The sequence below is a fragment of the Petromyzon marinus genome, chromosome 64 (assembly GCF_048934315.1).
Source record: "Petromyzon marinus isolate PM22_M1 ecotype Great Lakes invasive population chromosome 64, UKy_Petmar_22M1.pri1.0, whole genome shotgun sequence".
Taxonomy (NCBI): domain Eukaryota; kingdom Metazoa; phylum Chordata; class Hyperoartia; order Petromyzontiformes; family Petromyzontidae; genus Petromyzon; species Petromyzon marinus.
Window position 1 is genome coordinate 10,879,125 of NC_133730.1, and position 16,375 is coordinate 10,895,499.

Genomic DNA, 16,375 nt, shown 5'->3' on the forward strand with positions numbered 1-16,375 from the left:
AGGGACGATGGATGGGGCCATGTACTGTCAAATCTTGGGTGAGAACCTCCTTCCCTCAGCCAGGGCATTGAAAATGGGTCGTGGATGGGTATTCCAGCATGACAATGACCCAAAACACATGGCCAAGGCAACAAAGGAGTGGCTCAAGAAGAAGCACATTAAGGTCTTGGAGTGGCCTAGCCAGTCTCCAGACCTTCTCATAGAAAATCTGTGGAGGAAGCTGAAGGTTCGAGTTGCCAAACGTCAGCCTCGAAACCTTAATGACTTGGAGAAGATCTGCAAAGAGGAGTGGGACAAATCCCTCCTGAGATGTGTGCAAACCTGGTGGCCAACTACAAGAAACGTCTGACCTCTGTGATTGCCAACAAGGGTTTTGCCACCAAGTACTAAGTCATGTTTTGTAGAGGGGTCAAATACTTATTTCCCTCACTAAAATGCAAATCAATTTATAACATATTTGACATGCGTTTTTCTGGATTTTGTTGTTGTTATTCTGTCTCTCACTGTTCAAATAAACATACCATTAAAATTATAGACTGATCATTTTTTTGTCAGTACAAAATCAGCAGGGAATCAAATACTTTTTTCCCTCACTGTACATGGGTGCACGTGTGTGTGTGATCGTGTCTATGTGCATGTGGGGAGTGGTAGTGTGGTGGTTAGTGCACAGTGCTACGAACCTGGTGACCCGAATTCAATTCCTTCTCAAGGTCAACACCAATGACAATTATCTGAACCGGTTCTGAGCCTCCCCTAGGTCGACTCGGCCTCAAATGAGTACCGGGTGCCATGTGCAAACATCGCTACTGGGGAGACAAAGGTGGCCGGGCGTGGTACTGGCCACCCATCCCCTGGTGTGCTGTGCCGGCCTCCATAGGTGCTACTTGCTAACAGGACTTGCCCTAACAGTCTGTTAAAGGCTATACGGGGGGTGTGTCTGTGTGAATGTGGGACAGTTGTGGAGAGAGTGGAGAGTTTCCCATACCTGGGCAGTATGCTTATGACCGGCTCCAGTTTAACAGCAGAGGTCTCACTCCGAATCAGTCGAGCGGCAATATCTTTTCATCGGTTGCGTAACGCTGTGTGGAAGCTACCTGGTCTGTCGCTCCGCACTAAGCTTCAGGTCTTCTCGGCCACGGTCATTCCCTCCCTTCTCTACGCTTGCGAAACGTGGACCCCCCTAATGGAACATCTTCGCCGGTTAGAAACATTTAGGCTAGCATGCCTACGATCCATCCTGGGTTTAACCAGGCTGGATTGTGTGAGGAGCTCACAAATCCTTGAAAGATCTGGGCAAGGTCCCATCGGTGAGCTCCTCCGGTAGGCAAGGCTGCGTTGGCTGGGTCATGTTGCCCGCATGCCCAGCCACCGCATGCCGAAACAGCTTTTGTTCGGCCAGATCGAGGGGGCTAAACGGGCGTGGCACGGGTTAGAGAAGAGATGGAGTGATGTGGTACAGGAGAACGTGGAGCTGAGTGGACTTGCCAATGACTGGTACCAGCGGTGTCAAGATCGGCCTCTGTGGAGGAGGCTCATGAAGGACGCTACTGGGCAGTTGGAGGCAGTCGCCCTCCAACAACAACGGAGGGCGGAGGAGCGGCGCTCACAACAACAAGCGGAGCGCCGGATGGCTATAGCACAGCAGGTTGGCAGAGTAGGGGGCACAGGTGGTGCATCAGCCAGTCATCTCAGTCATCTTAGACAGTCGACCCGTGGCACTTGGGTCTGCCCCGTGACCTCCTGCCAGCAGGCGTTCGACACTTCACGTGGCCTCAAGGTGCACATGGCCTGACACAAGCGTTGTGGTGGCGTCACCGCCACTTAGTGGCGGTTGTTGTTGTGAGAGATTGTGAAATGTTGTTATATTTAGAGGAAGCAACAGGAAAATCGTCATGGGCAGTGTTGTTGCACGATTAAACCGCTAATTTCTCTGATCACAGCACAACACATCTGGAGGGTGATGACTGAGTTATTACGTGTGGTATACTGATTTTACTACCATCCACTTGCTCAGGAGATGTTATCTCTCTGGCATGCAGGAAGTCGTGGGTTTGATCCTGACCCCGGCGCCTGCTCTATATTTAGAGTTTGCGTGTCACCTCGTGGTCACATGGATTTTACTCTGAGTTATCCCGTTTTCCCTCCACATTTAGAATCAACGACACGCGTTTCGATATATGGCTGCTATACATTTCCACATGATGATAAGCCACTTCGTTGAGCATTTGTGATAGCCAAGTCACTTCTGACAAAGAACTACATAGCTCAGTGGGCCTTACCTGGTAAAATAAAATAGTACAAAAAAATTGCTCAACCAAACATCGTGATGCACAAGGCGTGTTACAGTTGCACACACCATGAAAACGACTACTCATTTGAGGCTGAGTCGATCGAGGGGAGGCCCCATGATCGGTTGAGAAGGATGCTGCTGGGAAGTTGGAGTCAGTCGTCCTCCAGCAAGGAGCGATGCTCACAACCATGAGCAGAGTGCCGAGTGTCATGTTGGGGAGAACAGTTGGGGCATCAGCCAGTCATCTCAGTCAGTCAACCCATGGCACCTAGGTCTGGTCCGTGACCTCCTGCCAGCCAGCCTTTGACACTTCACGTGGCCTCAAAGTGTACCTAGCATGGAACAAGTGGCGTGGTGACGTCACCACCACTTTGTGGTGAACGGTGGTTGTTGTTTTTAATTGTGATTGTGTCTATGTGTGTAAGACATGTGTATCATCATTGGAGTTGGCCATGAGTGGGAATCTAAGTCAAGTAGCCAGGTTCGTAGAGCAGTGGCACTAATAATTGTGCCATTGCTCCCCTCACTCACAAACTCATTCCCACTCTCACACAAACACTCACCTTCACACACTCTCAACTCACCCACTCCCCCTCACGATGGAGGCACGTAGGAATGCCCCAGCGGTAACCGTGACACCGCACGCGCTACGCATTCCTTTCGCCATAGAATCAGGCACGGTGTAAGGTCGGGGGGCGGGGCGCCTCGGGCAGTGAGGGGGTTCCTGGGGGGCACCGTGGGGAATGGGGGGCAGAGGGAGGGCAGCACGCACCGGAACACCTCCTTCAGTTGCTTTACTTTGTTGTCCGGAAACTTCTTGGCGTTGCTCTCATCTAGGAAAGCCCTGGCGTAGGCCAAGGGGCCTGCGTTGACCTGGAGGGTGGGGGCAGGGGACATATAGGGGTCATGGAGGTCACCGCGTGGTCGAAGGTCAAGTTATCACGGTCAGCATTTGTGCACAGATAAATGGCATAAGTCACGGGAGCCAGGGTGGTTAAGGTCAATTATGCACACCAACCTACACACACGCTCCAAACACACTCCTATATGCGCCGACACGCACATACACCTACACACTCCTATAAACGCGCACACCTGTACACACCTACACACACGCACCTACACACCTCTGTACACCCCTGTATGCACCTACACGCACACAACTACAACAACGACCGGTAATTGCCACTAAGTGACGTCACCACGGTACTTTTGCTGGCTGTGCACTTTAAAGCCATTTAAAGTGTCAAACGTCCGCTTGCAGGATGTAATGGGACAAACCCAGGTGCCATGCGTTGACTGACGGAGATGACTGGCAGATGCACCAGGCCCCTACTGTGCCAACCTGCTGAATTTTAGCCGCCCGGCACTCCGCTAGTTGTTGCGAGCGTTTCTCCTCTGCCCTCTGCTATTGCTGGAGGGCAACTGACTCTACCTGACCAGTTGCATCCTTCATAAGCCTCTTTCACAGAGGCCGATCTTCATTCATTGGCAAGTCCACTCAAGCTCCATATGCTCTCGAACCACATCATTCCATCTCTTCTCTAGCGTGTGCCGTGCCTGTTTCGCCCCCTCTATCCTGCCGAACACAAGCTGCTTGGGCCTATGGTGACTTGGATGTGGGCTACATGACCCAGCCAAAGCAGCCTTGACTGCGGGAGGAGTTCACTAATGGGACTGTGTCCAGATCTTTCAAGGATTTGTGAGCTCTTCACACAATCCAGCCTGGTTAAACTCAGGATGGGTCGTAGGCAGGCCAGACGGAATGTTTCTAACCAGCGAAGATCTTCTATTAGGGGGGTCGACCTTTCTCGAGCATAGAGAAGGGAGGGCATGACCGTGGCCGAGACGACCAGAAGCTTCGTCGTGGAGCAACAGACCAGGTAGCTTCCACACAGCATTACGCAGGTGATGAAAAGGTAATGCCGCTCAACTAATTCGGAGTGAGACCTCTGCTTTGAAACAAGAGTTGGTCATAAGCACCCTGCACAGGCACGGAAACTTCATCACTCTCTTCACAACTGCCCCACAAATGGGGGAGTTGGGGGGTGTTTAGTTGTGGAGAGTCTGTTTGTAAGGCCCCACCTCTTAGTGGCACGCTCCAGGTCACGCAGCAGTGCCTCCAACTCTTCAGAGAGAGCAGCAATCACCAGATCATCGGCATACGTAACATTGTTGACATAGAGGGAGCCATCCCTCTACTCACCTAGGCATGGATCAGCCTCCCACTGTATCTGTACCAGATGGAGATTCCTCAGTACAGCCATGGAAAGCAACTCGAACTATGTGGTCGAAAAAGATGTTAAATGTGGGAGCCAGAGGACATCCCTGTCGCACCTCACGGTGAATGGAAATGGCTTTGACTCCCGGTCACGTAGTTTTACCTGAGCCTTCCCATCATCATGAAGCCCCTTAATGATTGTGAGCAGAGAGTCAGGGACCCCAAAAGCATGAAGAACAACCTAGAGCCCAGGCCTATTCATGGTATCATAGGCCTTGACCAGGTCAATGAAGCAGAGATGTAGGTCCTGTTGAAAATTAAGTACATCTCTGCTGTAGCAGACAGACAGAGAGTAATCCTTGCCAGGACCTTTCCAGGCACACTGATGAGGGAGATGCCCTGGAGTTGTTACAAGCTGTGCAGTCCCCCTTTTTGAAAATGGGGGCAACCAGAGCATCCTTCCAATCCTGCGGAACCCGTCCTGTGGACCAGACAGTTGTGATGATGTCACGTAGGTCAGTCTGCACACAGACGCCACCCTCCCTCAGTAGTTCGCTTGAGAGGTCACCTCTGCCTGGCGCTTTAGCGGGTCTCAGTTTCAGTTTCATTTATTTGGTAGAGCCCTGTGAGCCATTCGGCTCTTGAATCGGGTGCAACCGCAACAAACAAAAAACAAAAACATGAACAAGAAAACATCTTAAAGTGACTATGTGACTGTGCAAACTGAAAATCCAGGAAAAAAACAGCAAAATATTCCTGAAAAAGCACCATACACCAACGCTGTGTGCAAAAATCCCAGTGGGATGCAAGTCAAACAACAACCACAAGACAAATGAGATTAAGGCCATCAGTCTAACTCCGTACTCCAACAAACAAACATGGCCAAACCAAAAAAAAAGTTTTTGAAATCACCAAAATAGATCCATAAAAGCAATGTAACAGTGATCAAAGGAACTGTGACCGAATTTTCACAATAAACGACATAAACAACATGTAACACCAAACCCTGTAGCCATAGCTGGCTGCATGAGTCACTCCACAACAACAGGAGCATCAGTATGAGTATCAAATTTTCCAATGCACCTTTAAAATCAGCACAATAAATAAACATACAGATAATACTTTGCAGCGGTCATCCGGAGCGAAACATTTTATTTTATTTTAGGCCACTGAATAGCAGTGGCAGCTAGGGGTGTACAACTCCTCTAGAGCAGTTTTGAGTGAAGATCTCATAGGTAGTGATTCAAGTTACAGTTAATTGGCAATATCATTCCAGACCCTGGGGGCATCAATAGCAAAGGCCCTTCCTCCAGTTTTTGTACGGCAATAGGGAATGTGAAGCTGGTAAATGAGCGAAGACCTGAGGTCAAATGTGTTCTTTGAAAAAGAGAGGAGATCCAGCAGGTAGTCTGCGGATATCTTTGTAAGTACATCGTGAATAAATAAGATCTGGTGCACAAGCCGTCGTACATTAAGAGATGTTAAGTTTGACCCAATGTAGAGATCACAGTGGTGAGTCCTATATGGGCAGTTCAATGCAAATCTTAAGGCCGAAGTGATAGATGGAATCAAGCTTCTTCAGTACAGTACATGGGGCTGATTTATACACGAGTTTACGGTAGCCTCCTACCGTCTCAAAGATTCCAGGTCGCCCTTTGCACTTCCTCAACCGATGCACCTCAGCCAACCACTCACAAGGAGCGGCTACTTTACTTATATTTGAGGCACAGCGGCACCAGCAGGGTCAACCCCACCTGGTTTGAGTTTAGGGGTTTCAACTCCCCCAAGACCTCACAGAAATGCTCCGCAAACCTGCAGACCTGTTCTTGCAGGTTGGAGATCTGATCACCATTCTCTCCCTTAAGGATGGTGATAGGTGTGGGCACTGCAAGTTATTTTTTCATGGTGTTAAAAAGGTATTTGTTATCGTGTGCTGCCGTAGCAGTCTCTATTTCCTCAGCAACAACCCGCGACCACCACTCATTCTCGAAGCGCTGCACGGCTCTCTGAGCGAATGCTGTGGCAAGCCTCCTCGTTCTTGGACGTAGGATGTTGTAGTTGGTGGGAATGGGCCTGCCGCTTACATTCAACTAGCAGCCATAGCAACTGCATATGGCGCTGTATTGAAACTCACCCATTTCCCTTTGGCGTCTTCATCAGCAAGAAGAGATCAGGCTACTGTGAGTTTGAATTGGGTACTAGATGAACACCCAACACCGGAGTGGAAAAATGGCAGGCATATCTTACAGATGACAAGCCGATGGTCAGTGAGCAGATCAGCTGCACGGGAGGTCCTGGTGTCAAGGACATGGGCCCGCATCCTCTGTTCCATCACTGTACAGTCCATCGATGATGTGTGGATGCGCCGATGCCGGAATAGCGCGTTGGTAGTTACAAGCCCATGGGCTGCACAAAAGTCTAGGAGCCTCCTACCGTTGTTATTGAGCTGATCCATTCACTTCAGCCCAGATGCCAGCGTTATGACCCAGGCATTCCATGCCCCCCAAAAGGATGGATGACTCTATCCTGAGGGGTCACTTTAGCTAGCACCTGTGACATAGAAGACATCTGACACATAGGCCTTGCCTGTATCCCTCCACTGATGTTCATCTTCGGTGGGGGTGTAAGCCACCACCACCATTCCTCTCCTCCCGATGATGGGGAGGCGAGACCACAGTAGCCTTATCACGATGCTGCCACGCCCCCTGAATTATTTTGTTCATGAGAAAAGCCACTACCTGTTACATTATGGGACATCCTTTGCCAGTACCAAAATATGAGTATGCCTAGGCTAAAAAAAAAGCTGTCTCTGGTGTGGACCAATCAGTTTCAAAGACAATGCATAAGTATTGTGGTTAATTCAGACATGATTCCTTATAAAAGGTTTCAGTTTGGTGTTTTAACATCTTAACACCTGTTTGTTGCCAGAAAAAAGGGGAAAACCTATTGTCACTCCCTGTTTTGCAGTTTCCTGACTCGAGTAGAAGACTGTCCACCCCTCATAGTCGCTGGAGCGAGAACCAGTCCACCGGACCTCCTGAATACCACAGAGATACCGGTCCAGCCCCAGACAGAGGGGTGGCAGCTTCTCCTCCGCAGTGAGCTTTCTAACATTCCACATGGCCACTCACAGTGGCTTTTTTGCAATTTCTGGAGGAACCCTAAGGGTAAGGATTCAGTCTCCTGTGTCTGCCATATGGGGTTTGGACAGGAGACCTCACATAGGCCTATACTCCCCCCCCCCCCGGGACCTCCGGCACAAGCTTGGTTTGATATTTAAATTGTGCCGATTGAATTGAAGGTGGAGGGGTCACCAGCCCCTTGCACCCATCCAGGGCCCCCGTTGGCCGCTGTGGTGGCGACGTGCACCATGCCTGATTGGAATCGGCCCTCCTCCAATGACACTGCTCACAGCCACCACAGCGTTACCGATCATCACCATCGAGGAGATAGGGACCAGTTCGGATAATCACTGGCACCAATGTTGGCCATGAATTGAACTCGAGACACAGGGTACAAGCGCAGTGTGCTCACCAATGGAGTCTATGGGTCTCTACGTGAGTCTATGGGCCTCTATGAGAGTCTATGGTGACTGGGCTGAGACCATCATCTTACCCCACTTGAGACCCCAGGTCAATCACAGGCAGCTGTTTTGATTGTGTCTCCATACAAAGACAGAAACATACACACGCGCGCAGACACTCGCCACGGTGGCGAGATGTTAACTACCTCGCCTGGTATACAGGAGGTTGTGGATTCGATCCCGACCCTGATGCCTGTATATTTGGCGTTTGCATGTTCTCCCCGTGGTCGCATAGATCATGCATTTTAGAGTATTTGGCTGCTATAAATTTCCACACAATAAGCCACTGTGTTGAGCTATCATTTGTGGCCAGGTCGCTCCTGAAAAAAGAGCTATATAGCTCAGCGGACCTTACGTGGTAAAATAAAAATCGTTAAATAGCTAACATAGAAACACACGTGCATACAGCATACAGGAATATAGGGTAGGGAACGCTGGGAGGTGAACGTGGTGGTAGTAGTGGTGGCAGTGGTGATGACGGTGGCAGTGGCGGTGAAGGCAGTAGTGGGAGTGGCGACGGCGGGAGTGCTGGTGGCAGTCGTCGTGGTGGCACCGTACCTGCGGGGAGACGCAACCCTGCAGCTTGAGCTGCAGCTTGATCATGTCGACGTCGCGCGCCACGCTCAGTGCCCGCAGCTCGGCGGCCCGCGCGCTCATCTCGTCCACCGCCACCTCCACAGGGCCCAGCTCCACGTGCTGCTCGTACATCACGGGCACGCGCTTCTTCACGTACGGGAATGCGTGCGTGGCTGGGGGGGGTCACATGAGTTCACGGGGGGGATGGTCACTGGAGGGGCCTTCGCTGAACAAAAGTAACACACAAGACAAAGCTCCCTCGTACAACATTCACAGTGTGTTGGGGCAAGTACTGTTAGTGAGGTCGGCACGACGCATTAAAGAGTGGGTGGCAAACACAGCCCGAGCAGCGACATTAACACTTCGATACTAGGTACTCATTTGAGGCCGAGTCAACCTAGGGGAGGCCCAGGACAAATAAAAAATAATTGTCACTGCAGTTGGAAATCGAACTCGGGTCGCTGGATTCACAGTGCTAACCGCTGCGCCACCATTCCTCACCACAAGCAGGCACGCATGCATGCAGGGGTCTCATTCTCAGAGGCAAGACCTCTGTGTCCCTGCTATGTATTTAGCGAATGCAAAGTCCCGAAGCCAAATGGTTTCTTCCGGTCCTGCTATGTTGAGGGTGAGTAGGCCTCCTCTGCATTTGTGGATTGGGCAGACTTCTAGGATGTGGTGCATGGTTTGCTCCACCCCACAGGCACACATGGGGCGTGCTCTTATGCCCCATCGTTGGAAGTTGGCCAGGCATGGGCCATGACCAGTCCTAAGCCTGTTGATGGTGGACTACTCCTTCCTGGGAGGTTGAAACCAGGGGGCTGTTGTGTGGGGAGAGTCACGAGGTACTTATTTGCCAGGTCCAATGACTCCCATTCTTGTGTCCAGGTGAGATTTGTGTTGAAGTCGTGAGTGGGTGGGTGAGTGGGTGGGTGACTGGGTAGGTGAGTGGGTAGGTGAGTGCGTGGCTGGGTGAGTGAGTAGGTGGCTGGGTGAGTGGGTGGCTGGGTGAGTGGGTGGGTGGCTGGGTAGGTGAGTGCGTGGCTGGGTGAGTGGGTGGCTGGGTGAGTGAGTGGGTGGCTGGGTGAGTGAGTGAGTGGGTGGCTGGGTGAGTGAGTGAGTGAGTGGGTGGCTGGGTGATTGAGTGGGTGGGTGAGTGGGTGGGTTGCTGGGTAGGTGAGTGCGTGGCTGGGTGAGTGAGTGAGTGGGTGGCTGGGTGGGTGAGTGGGTGGGTGAGTGGGTGGGTGGCTGGGTAGGTGAGTGGGTGGCTGGCTGGGTGAGTGGGTGGGTGGTTGGGTAGGTGAGTGCGTGGTTGGGTGAGTGAGTGGGTGGCTGGGTGAGTGAGTGGGTGGCTGGGTGGGTGGGTGAGTGAGTGGGTGGCTGGGTGGGTGAGTGCGTGGCTGGGTGAGTGAGTGGGTGGCTGGGTAAGTGGGTGGCTGGGTAGGTGAGTGAGTGGTTGGGTGAGTGAGTGGTTGGCTGGGTGGGTCTTTGCAATTCGTCTTTCTTGACGGAAGGCGTCATCTTTGGTGGGTTCAAGAGGTCCTCGTGGACTGGCAGGTGCGTGGAGTTGCGAACTTTTTCAATTATTTTGTAGGGTTACTGCGAGTGTCCGGATGTGTGTGTGTCGGGGGGGGGGGGTGATGTTTGCCATAACAGGGACCCAAGAAAGCGGGGTGGATCGTAGTGTACCAGTGATGATGAGCATGGTGGCGTTTAGCTGTGTGTCGACTCTGTGTGTGTGTGTGCGACGACCTTGACCAGACAGGGGCACAGTATTCTGCTGTTGAGAAGGAGATTCCTAGTGATGAGGTGGTGCTACTAGCTGTACCCCACATTTAGCTGGCTAGTTTGGAGAGGAGGTTGTTCCTGGTTTTGATCTTGGCTACTGTTATTCTCAGGTGCTACCAGAAGGTGAGTGATCTGTCCAGGGTCACCCCGAGGTATGTGGGAGTGGGGTGGTGCTGTAGCTTGTTGTTTTTCATCTGGATGTTGAGCTCTTGATTGGCCTTTGCGCTGTCGAGGTGGAATACACTGGACAGAGTTTTTGCAGGGCTTGGTTTGAGTCGCCACGTGTTGCAGTATTGTTCAGGTTTTGCTGCATCCTCGTTTAGGGTCTGATCCAGGGTGTCGAATTTGGGAGCTTGTGTTGCCAGGCAGATGTCATCAACGTGTATGAATTTTCGGGAGGTGGTTTCTGGTAGGTCATTTGTGTCTAGGTGGATCAGTGGGGGCCAGTACTGAGCCTTCAGTGAGACTGTGTCCTTGCTAAAGCTCCGCTCCTCTTCCCAGACCTTGGCCATGGCACTCACGAAACTGTTCTGTTCCGGTACGGACTCCCTGGGCCTACCCTGGGTGTGGTCAGCCGGAAAGTGGCGGTGGCAACGCTGCAATTGTTGGTGGATCACAAAGACAAAGATCCCCCCTACAGCCTTAACAGACTGTTGGGGCAAGTGCTGTTAGCGAGCAGCATCTATGAATGCCGGAACGGCACACGAGGGGGTGGGTGGCCAACACCACGCCCAGCCGCCATTGTCTCCCCAGTGGCGATGTTTACACACTGCACCAAGTACTCACTTGATGCCGAGTCGACCTAGGGGAGGCGCAGGACTGGTTGAGACAATCGTCACCGGTGTTGGCCGTGAGCGGGAATCGAACTCGGATCGCTGGGATCACACGTGCGTACACACGCCTGCACACTCACTTTGTGAAACTCGCTCCCCGTTGGCATCGAGGAGGAGCGCGCTCCCTGACTCGCCAGAGGGCGGTACAAAAGAGTACGGAATGATCCCCATCTGTCCGTTCTTTATGGGATTGGGTGGTCGTTGTTCCCCTGGCATGCGTGGGTTTTCTCATGGGTGCTCCGGCTCTCTCCCACGACTATCAACACACTCTTCAGCGTAATAAAAGTGGCTCGAAACACCTTGATGGACAAAGACTGCAGAGCTTGAGCAAATGTTAGCAGTGTCTCCCGCCCACCACCCAGCTGCTGCTTCCCCCGCTCGCCCATGGTTCCTCCTCGTCGACCGCGAGATTTGCATGAGTGATGACGACGTTGCGAGGCGTATAACTACTCGTCGCCATCGCCACCACCATCCTCGGGATGGTGATGTCATAAATTTTGTGCGGCTGGCATTCAAAAATATCCACGGATATCGACTCCCCCCCCCCCCGCCCCCCCTCTCGGGTTCCACGTCTCTCTTATGGCGCCTGGCACCTCCCTTCCCTTCCTTCCACACCATCAGCAGCACCGCAAACGCAACACTCCGCTTATCACCGCGATGGAAATTGCACCGCCGCAGCTGATAAGCACCGCAGTGACACGAAGTTCTGAACTGCAGGCAGTAATAAATGGGAGGCAGTGATGCAGCCTCGCAACTGCTCATCGTCGCCCCCCCCCCCCCCTCACCGCTGGCGGAACGGCATCCACGATATGGAAGACGAACGAAGGGCCGACTGCTCTTACATACTGCCGGGCCCCCCAACGCCTCGGATGAAGGCGGGAGTACCCACGCTTTACCCCACCGCGTATTCACAACGGACGTGCGGTCAGAGGGGGCGGCAGTAGGGAGGTGGGGGGTTTGGGAAACCCCGATGCTCCTCCCCATCGCTTCAGCTACCAAAGAGATGGCGGTGGAATAGACGACCGTCACACCGTTCACCGGAGCTCCCCTCGACGGAGCTCCGCTCAGCCGGAGCTCCGCTCACCAAAACTCCACTCACCAAATCTTCGCTCAGCCAAACTCCGCTTACCAGAACTCCGCTCAACCAGAACTCTGCTCAACCAGAACTCCGCTCAACCAGAACTCAGCTCACCGTCAGCAGCGTCCCTAGTTAAACACAGAGATGGCGCCCAGCCGGACCCCTTGCCCATTGCTCAGCCACCCCAGGTTCCGCACCACGCATCTCCCCGCGTCCCCCCGTAGACTCACACAGAGGGGCGTCACAGTGGCGAGGAGATGTTAACTACCTCGCCCGGTATACAGCAAGTTGTGTGGGTGCGATCTCGACCCTTACGCCTGCTGTGTATATTTGGAGTTTGCGCGTCTCTCTCTCGCTCTCCGTGGCCGTGTGGATTTTTCTCCGGGTCCTCCGGTTTTTTCCTCCACATTTAGGAACATGAGTTTAGAGTATTTGGCTGCGATACATTTCCACGTGATGATAAGCCACTTCATTTGGCTATCGTTTGTGATGACCAGGTCGCGTCTGAAAAAAAGAGCTGTACAGTAGCTCAGTGGGGCCTTACCTGGTAAAAAGTAAGACAGACTCACACAGCAGCAGCAGCAGCAGCCACGATATCCGCCGGCCTGCGCTGCACACAGCCAGCTTCTGCTGCTGCGCTATCGGCTAAGACGCACGCGCTGAGAGTGTCCCCGCTTAGGGAGTCGGCGCGGCGCCGGTTGAGGACGGTGCCGCGCTGGGTGAAGACGGCGCGGTGCCTCACTGGTGAGGACGGTGCGGCGCTTGCACTGCTCGTGGACGCCGCCCTGGCGGGCGCCGCCGCCCCCCAGCGTGTACGGCGTCTCGAAGGCGAAGCGCCGCACGCCGTGGCAGCGCTCGAACTCCGAGCGCCGCTCCTGCTGCTCCTTCTCCTCGAAGTACGGCGTCACGTACGTCACCTGGATGTACGCACACCGCGGGTCCAGGTCCTTGGCGTTCACCTGGGCGGGGGGGGGGGGGCGAGGGAGGGTTGCGGCACCAGGGTCACAGCTCGGGTCGTGGCCGCACGGGAAGCGTGGGGGGGAGGGGGGAGCGCGCCCGGTAGGGACGGCACCACGAGCACGGATTGGGGGTGGCCGGGCCAGGTGCACTTTGAGGCCGCCTGAAGTGTCGAACGCCCACTGGTGGAAGGACACGGGACAGACCCAGGTGCCGTGGGATGACTAACTGAGACGACTGGCTGATGCACCACCTGTGCCCCCTACTGTGCCAACTTGCTGCATTTTAGCCGCCTGGCGCTCCGCTCGTTGTTGTGAGCGTCGCTCCTCTGCCCTCCGTTGTTCCTGGAGGGCGACTGGCCAGTTGGAGGCAGTTGTAAACATACATGTGTGTACATACAAAAGACAAAGTTTCTCCACCCATAATAGCCTTAACAGACTGTTAGGGCAAGTGCTGCTAGCGAGCACCTATGAAGGCCGGCACGGCACACGAGGGGGTGGGTGGCCAGCACCACGCCCGGCCTCCTTTGTCTCCCCAGTGGCAATGTTTACACACCGTACCAGGTACTTATTTGAGGCTGAGTCGACCTAGAGGAGGCCTAGGACCGGTTCAGATAATCGTCACTGGTGTTGGCCGTGAGCCGGAATCAAATTCGGGTCGCCGGGTTCGTAGCGCAGTGCGTTAACCATTGCACTACTGCTCCCCTGCACAGGACCACACACACATGTATAAGCACACTTGCACCAAAACACAAGGACAAACACAAGCACCCACACATACATGTGTACACACACACGGATACGCACACGTACATGTTTACACACACATGGATACGCACACGTACATGTGTACGCACACACGGATATGCACACGTACACGTGTACACACACACGGATACGCACACGTACACGTGTACACACGAGTATACACGCGGCACCGTAGTGACGTCACCATGGCGCCTGTGCCAGGTGCACTTTGAGGCCACGCGAAGTGTCGAAGGCTCGTCGACAGGACAGACCCAGGAGGACCGACCCAGGTGTCACGTCCACACGCACACACACGCACCCGTGTACACACGTGTACACGCACTCGCGCGCACACACACACACACCCGTGTACACACGTGTACACTCGTGTACACGCACTCGCGTGTACATACGTGTACACGCACTTGCGCGCACACACGCGCACACACACGCACCCGTGTACACACGGGTACACGCACTCGCGCGCACACACACGCACACGTGTACACGCACTCCGCCTACCCTCCCCCGTCCAGAACCCCCCTGACCCCGCGCGTGCCTTGCCCGAGTCCTGGAGCATGCGGACGTTGGAGGCGCCGAACTTGTGGGCGTAGAGCTGCAGCAGGCGCTGCGACAGCTCGGCCAGGCCCGTCAGCTTGGGCTCCTTGTACACGTACTCCTTGCCGTCCTCCTCCTCAAAGAAGCCCTGCAAGGGGGATGCCGGCGGGAGGTGGCGGCAAGGGGGACGGGGAGGGGAGGTTGAGGAAGTGCGGCCGGGAGAGAGGAGGGGGTTGACGAGGAGAAGCAGGACGAGGAGGAGAAGGAAGTCACCAACCCCCCATATACCTCCCCCCCCCTTCCATAGAAGAACATAGGGAGGGGGACATGTCAAGGTGATGCACGGGGACGTGGTGGAACACAAGGGGAGACACGCGGAGAGACACACGGGGTGACACACGGGGTGGCACACGGGGTGACACACGGGGTGACACACGGGGTGACACACGGGGTGACACACGGGGTGACACACGAGGTGACACACGGGGTGATACACGGGGTGACACACGGGGTGACGCACGGGGAGACGCACAGGGAGACACACGGAGAGACACACGGAGAGACACACGGAGAGACACACGGAGAGACACACGGAGAGACATACGGGGTGACGCACGGGGTGACGCACGGGGTGACACACGGGGTGACACACGTGGTGACACACGGGGTGACACACGGGGTGACGCACAGGGTGACACACGGAGAGACACACGGGGTGACGCACGGGTGACACGGGGTGACACACGGAGAGACACACGGGGTGACGCACGGGGTGACACACGGGGTGACACACGGGGAGACACACGGGGTGACACACGGGTCACTTACCGCTGCCTTTAGAGTCGGCAAGGGGGAGGGGGTGAGGGAAGAGACAGGGAAAACAGAAGGCGGACATGACATCCGCCACCTCACCTTCACGCACCGCCTCCCAAACCACCCCACCCTCATCACTCACCACTGTCTCATCTGTCACCATCACTCACCACTGTCTCATCTGTCACTGCATCCCTCAACTCCTCCTCGTCGCATCTCACCATCCTCACCAGAACCCCTACTTGCTCGAGGGGTCTCACTCCCAAGGGGTGGAGCCTCACCAAAGGGGGCGGAGCCTCACTCTCAGGGGGTGGTTCATCAATCAAGAGAGTGGAGCATCAACCAAGGGGGTGGAGCCTCACTCAAGGGGGTGGAGCCTCACTCGAGGAGGTGGAGCCTCACTCAAGGAGGTGGAGCATCACCCTCACCTGGCCGAAGAAGGCCACCCTGAAGAAGGTGCCGAGCAGGCGCCGCCCGCTGTGCGTCACCTCAACCACCTTCTTGTAGGCGAGGTGCAGCGTGTTGTACACCTGGGACAGACGCTGTGGGGCGACACGGGGTCAGGGGTCAGTGTGGGGGGGGGGGGCGACACGGGGTCAGGGGTCAGTGTGTGGGGGGGGGGCGGCGACGACACCAGGTGCAAGGTGGGCGGGGGGGGTGGGTGGAGGGAGGCTCGCCGGTGCCTCTGCTCGCTCACCTGGAAGTCGCGGCGCTTCTCGAAGACGGGCACGACGAGGCGGTAGACGTCGGCCAGCAGCTCGTAGCGCTCGGCCTTCCAGAGCGCGTCGGCCACGCGTTCCAGCAGCTCCACCAGCACGTCCTGGTGCCGCACCGCCACGTCGCCGCATAAACACCTCATCGTGACACCTCGTCGCGGCGCCCCATCGCGGCGCAACGCCCCTTCGTTAGGGGAGGGGAGCACCTCGTTGGGG

The 16,375-nt window shown here is 54.8% G+C and overlaps 1 protein-coding gene across 9 annotated transcripts in view; it reads right to left on the reverse strand.

Moving 5' to 3' along the window:
* DOCK9 (dedicator of cytokinesis 9) overlaps positions 1–16,375 on the reverse strand; it is a 118,885-nt gene that overhangs the window by 12,134 nt on the left and 90,376 nt on the right. For all 9 annotated transcript variants that reach the window (XM_076054165.1, XM_076054160.1, XM_076054163.1 and 6 more), the window contains 6 exons: positions 16,141–16,263; positions 15,872–15,985; positions 14,632–14,778; positions 13,112–13,328; positions 8,653–8,843; positions 3,063–3,163 (listed from right to left, as the gene is read on the reverse strand). In XM_076054165.1, coding sequence (XP_075910280.1) covers positions 3,063–3,163; positions 8,653–8,843; positions 13,112–13,328; positions 14,632–14,778; positions 15,872–15,985; positions 16,141–16,263 — 893 coding nt within the window. The remainder of the gene's footprint in view (positions 1–3,062; positions 3,164–8,652; positions 8,844–13,111; positions 13,329–14,631; positions 14,779–15,871; positions 15,986–16,140; positions 16,264–16,375) is intronic.